A 13296-nucleotide genomic window follows, 5' to 3' on the forward strand; every position below is an offset into this window, starting at 1 on the left:
GAGTCAGACACGATTCATAGTAGCATGCTCACTTCAGTCCCGCTTGGTGCTCCATGTGGAGGGAGAGAGAGTTTAATGCTAGCCTAGGCTTTTTATATTCTCTGGGGACATGCAAACCCCCCAATTACAGGTGAGGCAGGGGCTGTGCTATAGGTAATACAGTATTGAGAGGGGGTGGTCTAGGGACATATACACAATAGGAAGAGGAGGGATTGGGGGTATACATGTGACAAGATGGGTGGATCCTAGGTACAGGATGGCAGCCTAACCTTGGATGCCACATATCAGTTTGGCCTGTTCCCTGGCTCAACTGATAGAGACCATTATCAGTGGGGTGTGAACTCCACCTACAGGAACCAAGCTAATGGTCGCAGGCCCCCCACCCCTGTGGTGTGGGGAGACAGCAGTCTGGCAGGGACTGCCTTCAGGGAAGATGCCTGTGAGCATCTGACCTCACCCCGCCCCCACACACACTGCAGTACTTTTCTGAAACTATTATTTGTATTTCTCATGCAAATGGTCCAGGAAAACAAGGCTCCCTACTCCATGAATAACAAATTTGGTTATTATTGTTCACCTTTTCAGTTTCCCAAAGTCTAAGCTAATCTAAATACTTATATTGTTGTTGATAGGTGCCTTCCAGTTTCAACTTCTATCAACCTAGGCGTAACATAACGAAACCCTAGCCAGTCGTGCACCGTTCTCACAATCATCATTATGTGTGTGCCCTATTGTAACCAATGGGTCAGTCCATCTCCTTGAGGATCTCCCTCTTTTTCTACTGACCACCTACTTTACAAAGCATTTTGTCTTTCTCCAGAGACTAGTCTTTTCTGATAACATGCCCAAAATATGTGAGACGAAGTCTTACCTGCTTACTTCTAAGGAGCATTCTGGCTATATTTCTTCTAAAACAGATTGGTCTCTTCCTAGAATAACATGTTCTAAATTCATAGTCCTAGGCATTTAAAAAATCGAGGTATGGCCCCCATCCCAGGGGGACTGACAGCAGAAAAGTGGGTGAAATGAGACTGCAGGCAGTGTAAAACATGAAACAAAAGAATAATTTATAAATTATCAAGGGAAAATGGGGAGGGAGGGGGAAGGCAGGTGAGGTAGAGAGGGGGCAAAAGGAGGAGCTGATGCCAAGGGCTCCAGTAGAAAAATGTTTTGTAAAAGATGATGACAGCATATGTAAAGATGTGCTTAACAAAACGGATATATGTATGGATTGTGATAAGAGCTGGAAGAGCCCCTAATAAAATAAAAAAATAATAATTGTTGAATAATGTAAAGTTTAATATTAATAGGAGCACATGTCATCCTTAATGTTTTTGTCTGTTTGGAAGAACTGGATCTCTGTATATTATTTTGTTTCCATATATGAAATTATGAAATATTTTTGGAAATAGCCTATGATGTGGCGAAGACAAAATTATCTTATGTTAGTAGGTTTGTGGTGAGATTAATCCTTTAATCAAGAATTGGTCAACATGTGAGCAAATAAAAGTGAAGGGAACAGGGGAGGACATTATAAGTATGACCCTGGCCCATAATGGTGAAAAGAGTTACATTCTGGCACTTCATTTTAAAGGCAATGTATTTTACTTCATGGCACCTTAAACCAAAACATGAAAAAATTTTAATAGATATTATTTGGTGGATAACTCTGATAATATGAGTATGTAGGAGTTTCAGTATTTAAAAATAATACAGGACATTTGATGCTGTTTTTGTACTTCTTTATCCTAGGATAGTAAAACCATTCAATGTCTGACTTTGAAAATTCTTGATTAGCTGCACTTAATAAGTACCAGGTGCTTATCTCAAACTCTGCAGGTATCAACTCATCTGATCTCCATAAATAGCCCCATGAGATATGTACAGCTAATATCTTTCCAATTTTACAGATTAAGAAATGAAAGCCTGGAGAGGTGAAGTAGTAGGCCTCAGGGCACACAGCTAATAAGCAGCAGTTCCCAAACCTGAACCTGGAGCCTGTGGCTATCTCTTTATTTACCTAGACACATAGTAAGTTAATACATACTTTCAAATAAGTGCAGTGTTCCTGCTTTCTAAATATTTACAGTCACCAGGTGAATTGCTTAAAATTACTCTGATAGGCTGGCATGTCGGCTGGGCGTGGCAGCCTCTAAGGCCTGCTGTCCATCACCCTCAGACTCTGCACTCCTCCAGCCCTCCAGAACTATGGGGAAGCGGGGCAGGCAGGCGGCCTATATGAACCCCAGAGCGATGGCCAGGTCAAGGGGTCCAGTCCAGCCTTCAGGGCCAACAACACAGGATGGTCTGAAGTGACCAAGGCCTGTGTGGGGAGAAGTGAATGAACAACTAGAACAAAAAAAGGACTCAAAGATATTCGATGAATTTTAAGAAAAAAATGAAGGAGAACGAAGAATGAACTAGGAAAATAGAGGGAGAAACTATGAAGTGGACATGAGCACTCTTCCCCCAAACGAGAAAGAACAAAGAAAAGAAGAAATCTGGTAGGTTTTCTTCTTCATCATCATCATCAAGCTTTGATTCTTCCAGAAGTTCTTCAGATTTTGAAGATGAAGATTAAAATCATACTGATAATAAAATAAAGGAGGAACGGGAAGCACAGGAAGATTCATTCACATTTTCAGAAAGCTTCATATCAGTACCGGATTCAGACAGTAAGAATGGTGTCCAGAAGACAAAAGAAGTCAAAAGATGCAACTGATACAGAAACGCATGGGAAGGGACTTGGCAAGGAAAGAAAGCTGTGTGCTGGAGAGAACCTTTATCGCCGGAGCCCCTAAATCAGATTATATGAACGATACATGAGCAGAACAGAAAAAAGCAGTGAAGAACGAGAAAAAGCAACAGGGGGAAAAAAGCCACGAAAAAAAGAAACATAAGAAGCACAGTCAGAACAAGAAGGCGGCTAGTTCACATCCCGACTCCCCATGATGTTATGGAAAACCCGGATTCCTTTTAAAAGAAAATGGAATGTCTCCCGAAATCTCGAATGAGAAATATGACCTGTTTACTAAAATGCATGAATTTTCTTGTGTTTAAAATTGTTCCTGGAATTTCAGTAGCCACTCGGATATTGTTGCCTGTTGCTTAAGCATCTTTTTTTAATTTTCCTCTTCCAATACTTACCAACTCTGGGAGGTAATGCATTGCCGTCATACTAGTGGTTAAGTTAATGGTTCTCAACCCTCCTAATGCAGTGACCCTTTCATACAGTTCCTCATGTGGTGGTGACCCCTCCAACCATAAAATTATTTTGTTGCTACTTCATCACTGTCATTTTGCTACTGTTATGAATCGGGAAACCTCTGTGAAAGGGTCATTCGATCCCCAGAGGGGTCGTGACCCACAGTTTTATAAGCGCTGAGTTAAGGTATTTGGGGATAAAGTGAGTATTTTTTACCAGAAATATCTAATTTCATGTAATCAAAGGAAATTGAACCTGGAAATCTCCATCAATTACAGTGAAATTTCAAAATCTTTATCCTGTAGATAAATATATCCCCCCCTCCCATATACTTTTATTTACCTGGGAAAGGAAGTTTTCAGGAGGGGAAAGTTGTCTTGTTATCTCTTTAGCTTGTGGAACAGGACACCTTTGGGTCTCATGTGTCCTATTTTTGTGGACGTCACAGCCATGCTTCCTGGGGATGGCAGCGTTGGCTCCAAGCAGCCTTGCTCTTTACTGAGCTTAGTGACATCCTTGGAGACTGCTGCTTTGAGAGAACCAGAAAAATAGCCCTTTGCAGCATGAGAAAGACCCCAAAGCTCTGTAATACAGTTTATTGTGCCAACCTGGCCGATAAACACATGTGGGGTTAATTGAAGGGCGGAGGGACAAATGGCTCAATGAGCCTCGCCTTTCGAGTTATCTGGTCTCCTGTTTTTTGATGGTCGGAGAAGGGTGCAGCTGCCTTAGCCAGTTCCCTGCTTCAGCTGGCAAGGCTCACTTCCTGCTAGACAACCCCAAGGAGAAGCCACGGGGACCTACCCAAATGCAGCCCTGGGTGCTGGAGCAGCTGTGTGGAGACCCCTGCCAGCGCTGAGATGCTTACACATTCACTGACTCGACTTTTCTCCTGCAGTTGGCATCATTGAGTATGTTTCAAGAGATGGAGGAGGACTTTGTGGATTGGTGTCAGACATATGGGTTAATGTTGGACTTGTGGGTTTGGGAAGCACTGGGTTGGGATGCTTTCTTGATGTGCACTTACCCTTTATATAAAACTCTCTCTTATACATGAGTCTCTGTAGATTTGTTTCTCTACAGTACCCAGATTAACACACTCTGAAGTATACCTCCACTTTAATAATACTTACTACTTTTTATAATTAGAATGTGTTAGGTAATTTGAATTAATTTTAATTACACTTTGGCTTGGGGGAGTAATCATTTCAAATAGACACTGGTCCTTTTTAGATGTCAAGATTCTAAAATTCATGTTTTATACTGTTCAATTTTCACCAGTTATGAAACCAGTGACACTTTATTTCTGGATTTTATTTAGGCCGCAATGTTTTGCATTTGTAACTCCCTACTCTTGCTAAGTGAAAGTTCATTTCTGTGTTTAATGGTGTTGAGAAATTTAACATGTACAAAGCAAGGTGTTATTTTTATTTTTCCTTTTAACAACTCTTGCCAGAATATTAGTAAGTATGTTTTAAAAGTTTGATGTCTTTGTGTATTAATTTGACAAGTTAAACAATTGTTTAAAAATGAACTGTCAAACAATTGTTTGGTTTTGTTGTATCATCTCTTAATAATATCTTTCTTTTATGGCTTGGACATGCCTTCTATATTGATGGTTAGGTTATGAAGTTGCTAACAGGTGGACTAAGATCATTGCGGTGCCCCTTATATACATAATCATCATCAAGTGTAAATTTCTTCCTCACTTATTAAAGTAGTTTCAGAGTCCTCTTCGGTTGCTGAATTTAAATGTTTTTTGGCGGGGAACTGCTTCAAAGAGATGTGTAGTTCTCCTCAGTAGTCACAAGATGTCAGTGTTAGGACACTACAAACATTGAGATGCCACCAACTTTTTTTCTTTAGATTCACAAAGTGTTATAAAATTGACATACTACATTCTAAGTCAATATTATCATTCCGAAGTGACAGTATTTTATATGATTAAGTTATCGTGGGCCGTCTCTTACCTTTGGTTAATCACCTGCCACAATTCACATTCCTCACTAGCTACAGTGAACTTCGTGTTATATGCAGGATCCACTCATTTATTCCAACGTGCTTCTCTTGCCTGAGAATAGGTATTAGCCATTTTACTCCTGGAAAATTCTTGCTGATCCTTCTAGATTTCTAAAGAGAAGGGTCTAAGAGCAGGGCCTTCTAGAATCAAACCATTTGTGTTGCAGGCTTTACTTGGCAACCCAGTAACTGTTCACCCAATCATGCTGAGGGTAATTTTCAGTTTTGCCTACTAATAATTCTACTAGTACTTTTCAACACAGAGTTTTTGTAACTACTAAGTGATTTGATAATCTAAAGTGCTTTGAACACTGCTGACCACATAGTAAGTAAAAAAATCAAAATAGCTTTTGGTTCACTCAAATATCAAGCTTTGAAATAGAATGGAACTACAATAAGTATTTTTTGTGAACATCTTACCTAGAGATAGCAAATAGATTTCTTCTCACTTGCCAATTACAGTCAGTGGCTATTTGGAAGACTGGCACGATAAGGTTATGTCTTGGATCAGCTGGTAAAATAATGGTAGGTGTAATTCACAGTAGAGACAATGGAGGAATGCGCTCCTTGTATTTGTAATTCCTACAAAGACAATCCACCCAATATGACAAAAATCAAACCCACTGCCATTGAGTCAATTCCGACTTATAGCCACCACTGCCCCTTTGGGTTTCCAAGACTAAATCGTCACAGGAGCAGCCAGCCTCCTCTTTCTTCCGAGGGGCAGCGGGTGAGTTGAACTTGTTGCACTCTGTGGTCTGCAGTCCAATGTGTGCCCACTGTGCTGCCACCAGCACTCCTCAGCAAACCTTAGGGATAATAAGAAATTCATCCCTCTGTTGTCTCTTCTTGAATTATGACAACCGTTTTTAATCTGATCTTCTGCTTTACCCAGCATGATGTCCTTTTCCAAGGACTGGTCTCTCCTGTTAACATATCCATCATGTGTAAGAAAAAGTCTCTCCAGCCTCATTTTTAAGGAGCATCCTGGCCGTACAACCTCCAAAACAGATGTGTTTGTTCTTCTGCCTGCCCATGGTACTTTCCATTTTCTTCTCCAGCATCATAATACCAACGAATCAATTATTTCCTGGTCTGGTTTATTCATTGTCCAGCTGGCATGCATATGAGGCGATGGAAAATGCTGTGACTTGCTTGGGCACACCTTGAAACCTGAGTGCAATGGTGACATCACCCACAACAATTGGAAGGATAGCGCAGGGCTGAGCAGTGTTTCGTTCTGTTGTCCCTGGGGTCCCTGGGAGTGGAAATTGACTTCACAGTACCGAACAACTACCATCAGTGATCTATAAAGAAACTTCGCAATGGAACCCAGGCCTGGATTTTATAAAGTCAAGGAAGGTAGAGGGTCAGAGACAAAGAGGAAGGCCCTCGATCACATGGGTTGACACAGAGACTGCAACTGAAGCAGGAGCTCAAACATAGCAACTCGTGGGAGGATGACTCAACTAGGGCAGTGCTCTGTTTCATTCTGTGGTACATGAGGTCGCTAAGAGTTGAAGTTGACTGGACGGTACCTAACAATAACAACAATAAGGTAATGCCATAGTGTGGTTGAGATATCAAGTAGGTTATTTCTTTTTTCAAGGGCTGTAGAAGATAGAGCTATGTAGAAAATGGAATCACTAAATAGGACCTTGAATGTCAGGCAGAGAAGTTTGGGCATAATCTAACACAGTGGTTGTCAGCCTGTGGGTCGTGACCCCTTTGGGGGCTGAAAGGCCCTTTCACAGGGGTCGCCCAATTCGTAATTAGCACAATAACCGTGATGAAATAGTGATGAAAATAGTGTTATGGTTGGAGTCCCCACAACCTGAGGAACTGTGTTAAAGGGTCGCAGCCTGAGGAAGATTGAGAACCACTGATCTAACAGTTGAATTTTCAACAGGAAGGGTCCTGAGTTTCAAATAATGTTTTGAGATAATTTATCTGCCACTGATTTGCAAGCTCTCTTGGATCACTCCAAGAACTCTAGTTTTTCCCATAACATTTTTCATATTAGGCATATTGCCTCTGTGCCTTAGAGTAAAATGGAGATAGATGATAAAAAATATTTGTGCTCTAGGGTTATTATGAATATTAAATGAGTTACTGTGTGTCAGGTGCTTCTACCAGAGCCTGACATGTAGGAAACACTAGTATAAGTTCTAGCTACTATCAGTATGAGTATTCTTGTGTGGTATTTAATGTAGTGCCTCTATACACTAACCTGAAATCATTAGGTTTCTTAACATCTTAAAGTGGCCTCAGGTGTGTTAGGTGGTGAGCCATTAGTTTATGTATGAGATAAAGAGGGCCAAAGATAATGGAGGAGCCCAGGTGGTAAGCATTTCAAAACCACCAGCTATTTTCAGGGGAAAGATGAGGTTCAAGGTTACCATCTTGAACACTCACAGGGGACACCCACAGGGGCAGTTCTACTTTGCCCTATAGGGTCACTGTGAGTCAGAATTGTCTCAATGACAGTGAGTAAGATAGTGTGGTAATTGTGGAACTTCAGAAGAAGTAATATGAGATGGATTATAAAATAATTGATTTGATGACATAATGAATATAGTGAATTAAGGTAAAGGAGAATTTTAAGACAGCCTTCAGAGAACCACCTTGAATATATGGTGAGTGGGGAAGCAAATGCTACAGATACTTAGACCATAGGAAGCACTATAATAATTGTGGGTTACTAGTAGTATTTCTAGTTGAAATGTCCATTTGCTTATATTTGTAGATAGTAATTTACTCAAAGTACCAAACTATGAATAAACAGCATATGTTCAAGGAAAAATAAACATGTACTTTAAATTTTTTTCAGTATAAATCATCAAGGAAGAGTTCAAGTGGCAATGAAAACTATGAGGTGAGAAAAGATGGTATTAACAGTGATTTGAAGTGTTTACCTTTCACGTGTAAGTAACTAGACCAGTGTAAAATGCATCGGCATACAAATATCAATTTCCTCATGTCCTTTAAATATATCCTTTCAAACAAAAATGTTCAGTTTCTGTTTGTAATTTTGCCATCATTTATCTTTGACCAGTAAATGGCATTGGAGGTGGGGGCTCGTATCCGACCTCTTGTGGCTTGCTGCGTGCAAGCTCCTTTCTTCTTTACCTATCCTGACACCAACCATTCCTCCCACACCACTCTACACCTGAGTTCGACAATTCCTTGCAATAGCCACACAGAACTCACAGACAATACTCACTATCGAGGAGCTTTATTAGGAGAATTGAGAAGTTACTGGTCCACAGCAGTGCCTCTCCTAAGCCAGAAGCCAAGTCTCTCTTCCTCAGTCTCTCAGCCACGTGGTTCCTTGGCCCTCACCTCCTTGAGACGGGCAGCCTACTTATAGTTCCACCTCATAGGCCCCGACGTCTCAGCTCTGTTCCTCTGTTCTATTTCCTGGCTTCCTTGCTTTGTCCTCTGGTGTTCGCCTGGCTGCTTTGCTCTGTCCAATGGTTTCCATGCTGTAGTTCGGAGAATCTGGTCTCAGCCTCCACCACTTCAGAGATATAGAATGTGCTCTTTAACCTCTGGTTCTGGGATTTCTCCTTGTGTTTAAAATGGCTCTTTCACACTGAGGAAGGACTTTGGTAGCGGTACCCCCAAGGAAACAAAGGATGGTGACTTGCTTCATCCTCACTACAAAGGTCAAGAATTAGTCCCGCCTTAATCCTGCCGATTCATCCCTCCAGAACGGGCTTGCAGCTTCAGATGTAGAGTTCAGAATTAATACAGCACATAGGGAATTGTGACTAGAAGGGCCATATTAATTGATTGCATTTCATGAATTTGAAATTGTTCTACATTTGGCAATCCTTTCTCTCCCTTAATCAACCTGGTGTCCAGTGAGAATTTTTCTAGGAATTTAGTCATCTCTTTCTATAAATTCTGTATATGATTTGAAAAAATTGGATCTTGAACTTTTTCCGCCACACCACTTCATGCAGCATACCAGCACTACTTAAATGATAACATTCTTATCACCACAAACAAAGTGCGTGCACTTTAGGTTGGGGGTATTGGTGTTTAATTTGATGCTGGATATTAGCAATGCTTCTGAAAGTCTTTATTATTAGGAAATGAAACCACACAGGGAAAAATCATGAATAGAACCAAGTGATTTCTTTCTAGATACCTAGATATCCATTCTGCTCTCCATGACCACTCTCTGGGGTAAATCTCAAGCACTAAAGCCAATAGCTAATCTTCTATTCATTATTACTATCTGTGGTTACGCTTGAATGTCTAGTGTGGGTACATTTGATAGTATTTGCATGAGAATGAACACAATCAATTCCCCAGTCTCAGTTTATTTATTAAAGAGTCCTCTCCAGGGTATGGCCCACTGCATGGCTTCTTGGGTGGTCACGTCAGCAAATCTTCCAATAGTAATACTGTGTACTTGCTTTTGCCTCTCACGCTTATGTCTCCAATCCATCCTGTTCCTCTGAGCTTGGGCCATTGTAACGTGTTATCATTTTTCTGCTTGCTCGGAATCTCTACTGAATATATCCATTAGCATCTAACATCTTGCCTGCACATTTGAATTATCCAGTAAGCTTTAAAAAGTATGTAGTCAGATTACTCCTAGTTATTCTAGTTTCATGTCTTAGGCAATGAACATTTCAAATTTCTCCTGTAGTTTCATATGCAGCCAAGGTTGAGAACCACTGAATTAATGGTATTACCATCCGTCATTCAGCTAGAGCGAGGGCTGGCAATCTGTAATCCATGGGCTACACATGACCCAACCGCTTCAGGTTTAAAGTTAATTGGAATAGCCGAATCATTTATGTATGGCTGCCTTTGTGCTACAATGGCAGAGTTGAGTCGTTGCCACATTGATCTTTATTGCCTTTATGGGCAATAAATAGTTATATTTATTTAAAATATTTGTATCTGGCCCTTTACAGAATATGTAAATCAGCTCGTCCTCCCCTCATTCCTATCTTAGTAGTTTTAGCCTGTGCATTTAATAAATCACCATGACCTACTACCCTTTTTGGTTTGTTTCCTGCTACTGACATGTTTGGAATCCATCCCTCACTTTCTACTCTTTCAGCTCCTGGTCGGTCCCTTCTTGTCTAGACTACCGCTACAGCTTCCTTGCTCTTCCCTCATTCACTTGTCTCTTCTCCTGACAGCATTCACCAGGCCATTTCCCTGTCTACAAGCCCATCCCTTTGTGGGCAAACCCTAGAGCCTTCTTTTTTTTTTCCAACCCCAAATGTTATTTATTTAATACAATCATCACAAGGGTGCAAATGGAGACTTAATTTACAAAACAAACAAAACAGAAATGACACCACAGTTTAAGATAAGAGTTCTACACAGAAATCAAGGGGTGGGGTGGAGGGAGGACAGACATCTATGGAAGAGAAGAGAACACAAGGACAGGGAAGGTCAGGGCTCTTGGCTGGAGACTTGCTTTGAGTAGGTTTCCTGCAGGTATTTCTTAAAGACTGGGATTTCCCAGAGTTCGGCAGCATGTGTGTTCAAAGGGCTTTCGATGTTGGGCTCTCCCAGCAGGATCTGGATGGAGAGGAGAATTGCCCAGACATCATACAGGGCAGACCACTTGCCCTTCAGGATGTCCAGGCAGATGTTACCATGAGTGTCCACATTGGGGTGGTAGCAGGGGGTGAGAAACTTCACTGTGGGTGCATTGTAAGGGTAGCCACTGGGGAACTCCAGGGAGAGCTTGTCCCTCAGGTCTTCAGAGACTGTATCAGCTGCTCCGTGGATGGTCCCTATCCACTTGAAAAGGTTTTCTGATTCCGGGAAGGCAGAGATTCCTTTGTCGCCAGACATCTGGGGAGGGAATGACAATTGCGGGACCTGTGAGCACTCTATGAGGGTCATCAGCTCCTTTTGTAGCCTTTTGCCACACTGGGCTTGGCTCTTTTGTCGGAGCTATGACACTGGTTGCGGCTGCGTTGCGGTTTTGGGCGGCCATTCGCCCGGTGTTGGCAGACAGGACCTCAGGAGACTGGAAGGCAACTGCCCCCTAGAGCCTTCTTGACAAAACAACTTTCCTATCTTTTCACCTTACCATTCAAAGGGTTTCTCTGTTTATCTATTTATTGTTGTCCTGGCTTTGTTTCTGTTTTATTCTCATCTTGAGATGTTGTCCCCTTCATGTTCCGGTAGCCACTTCCTGAACTGTAATTCGTTTACTCGCTTTTTACTTTTAGGAAATTGCCGTGAGTTCCTTTTCTCCACTACTGAGATCTTATTTATGCCTCCTGATATATGGTGCCTAGCTCTACTAGTGTCCCAAGGACATGATATCACTTGTATATGTGTACCTATTTTCTCTCTACATCTAGAGAGATGCAGGAGTGGCTCTTTTACTAAACTTTGATACTCTCAGTGTCTAGCACAGTCCTTGATATATATTAGCTATTTTTTTACATTTTATTAGGGGCTCATACAACTCTTATCACAATCCATACCTATACATACATCAGTTGTATAAAGCACATCTGTACATTCTTTGCCCTAATCATTTTCAAAGTATTTGCTCTCCACTTAAGCCCTTTGCATCCGGTCCTCTTTTTTCCCCCTCCCCGCTACCCCCTCCCTCATGAGCCCTTGATAATTTATAGATTGTTATTTTGTCATATCTTGCCCTATCCAGAGTCTCCCTTCCCCCCTTCTCTGCTGTCCCTCTCCCAGGGAGGCGGTCACATCTAGATCCTTGTAATCAGTTCCCCCTGCTAATTAAGAAACATTAATTTATTACAGATATCTTATATGTATATTTTGCTTTGCATGTATTTGGTATACATGTTAAAAACACCATCTTGACATTTAACCTTGAATAGACACAGATATGCTGTGCATATACAAGATTAAATCTCAGGGTTTTGTATTTGGAAGTCAGTAAAATTCATTTAGAAATCTTGTCTCATTTTGCCTTGTTTGATAGAATAGAATGATTTGTAATATCTAAGTCTGTATTAATATGGTCAGTGTTCCAGGTGAATTTCTTATTTGGGTCGATGGAGTTCTTAGATCCTTTCATATGTGTCTCAGATTATGATACATTGTTACTATTTTTATTTCAGGATATATTGGAACACATGGATTTTTTTTAGTGTGGTTTGTGTTCAAGTTCACAGGACAAATTGGTTTCTCATTAAATAGCTCAGACATATTTTATTTTGTGACTTGGATTGCAATCCCCACAGTGTAAAAGCACTCCTCCCACTTTCTGTGTCCTTTACTAGCCCTTTCTGATTTCTGAGCTTTTATGCTGCTTTTTGGATCTTGTGTGGTTGACTGTTCTAAAGAGTGTGAACTCCACTGGACTTATTCACCTTATAGGTTTGAGTTTCATTTCAGACCTGCATGGTGACTAAGGGCCACAGTCTTGGGGGTTCCCACTAGTCTCTATCAGACCAATAAACCTGGTCTTTTTTTGTGATTTTGAATTTTGCTCCACATTTTTCTTCCAGTCTATCTAGGACCTCTTACTATGATTCCTTTTAGAAAAGTGAGCAGTGGTAGCTGGGCACCATCTAGTTCTTCTGATCTCAGGATTGTGGAGCCTAGAGTTTATGTGATCCACCAGTACTTTGGACTAATTATTTCTGTGTGCCTTTTGATATTCTTTATTTTTCTTTGCTCCAGATGGAGAGATACCCAATAATTCCATCTTACATGGGCACTCATAACTTTAAATACCACTAATTGTGGTTCACACCAGAGTAGAGTGTGGGCCACATCTTTGGTAGACTGTTAGATCAGTTGACCTTAGTGTCCCCTGAGGCTATGGTCCTGATCTCCAGTCCTAATAACTCATTTATGAGTCCTTGTGACAGACATTTGAAGCCATGTTTCATTTGTGATAATTAAACATTGGTGGGAACATATTTTATGTGATTTTAACAGTGCTTCTCAAGCTTTAAAAGTCCTTACAGATCACATGGGCATCTTATTGAATTGCACTTTGAGCTTCTGTGGGTCTTGGGTGGGGCCTGAGATTCAGGATTTCTAATAAGCACTCAGCAGGTGCCACTGCTCATGGTCCACTGGCCACATGTTGA

The 13296-nt window shown here is 41.1% G+C and overlaps 1 protein-coding gene across 2 annotated transcripts in view; it reads left to right on the forward strand.

The window, feature by feature from the left end:
• Positions 1–13296, forward strand: part of LRCH2 (leucine rich repeats and calponin homology domain containing 2) — a 115887-nt gene that overhangs the window by 96359 nt on the left and 6232 nt on the right. For both annotated transcript variants that reach the window (XM_075538159.1, XM_075538157.1), the window contains one exon: positions 8055–8099. In XM_075538159.1, the coding sequence (XP_075394274.1) occupies positions 8055–8099 (45 nt within the window). The remainder of the gene's footprint in view (positions 1–8054; positions 8100–13296) is intronic.

Source organism: Tenrec ecaudatus, chromosome X, assembly GCF_050624435.1.
Source record: "Tenrec ecaudatus isolate mTenEca1 chromosome X, mTenEca1.hap1, whole genome shotgun sequence".
Taxonomy (NCBI): Eukaryota; Metazoa; Chordata; class Mammalia; order Afrosoricida; family Tenrecidae; genus Tenrec; species Tenrec ecaudatus.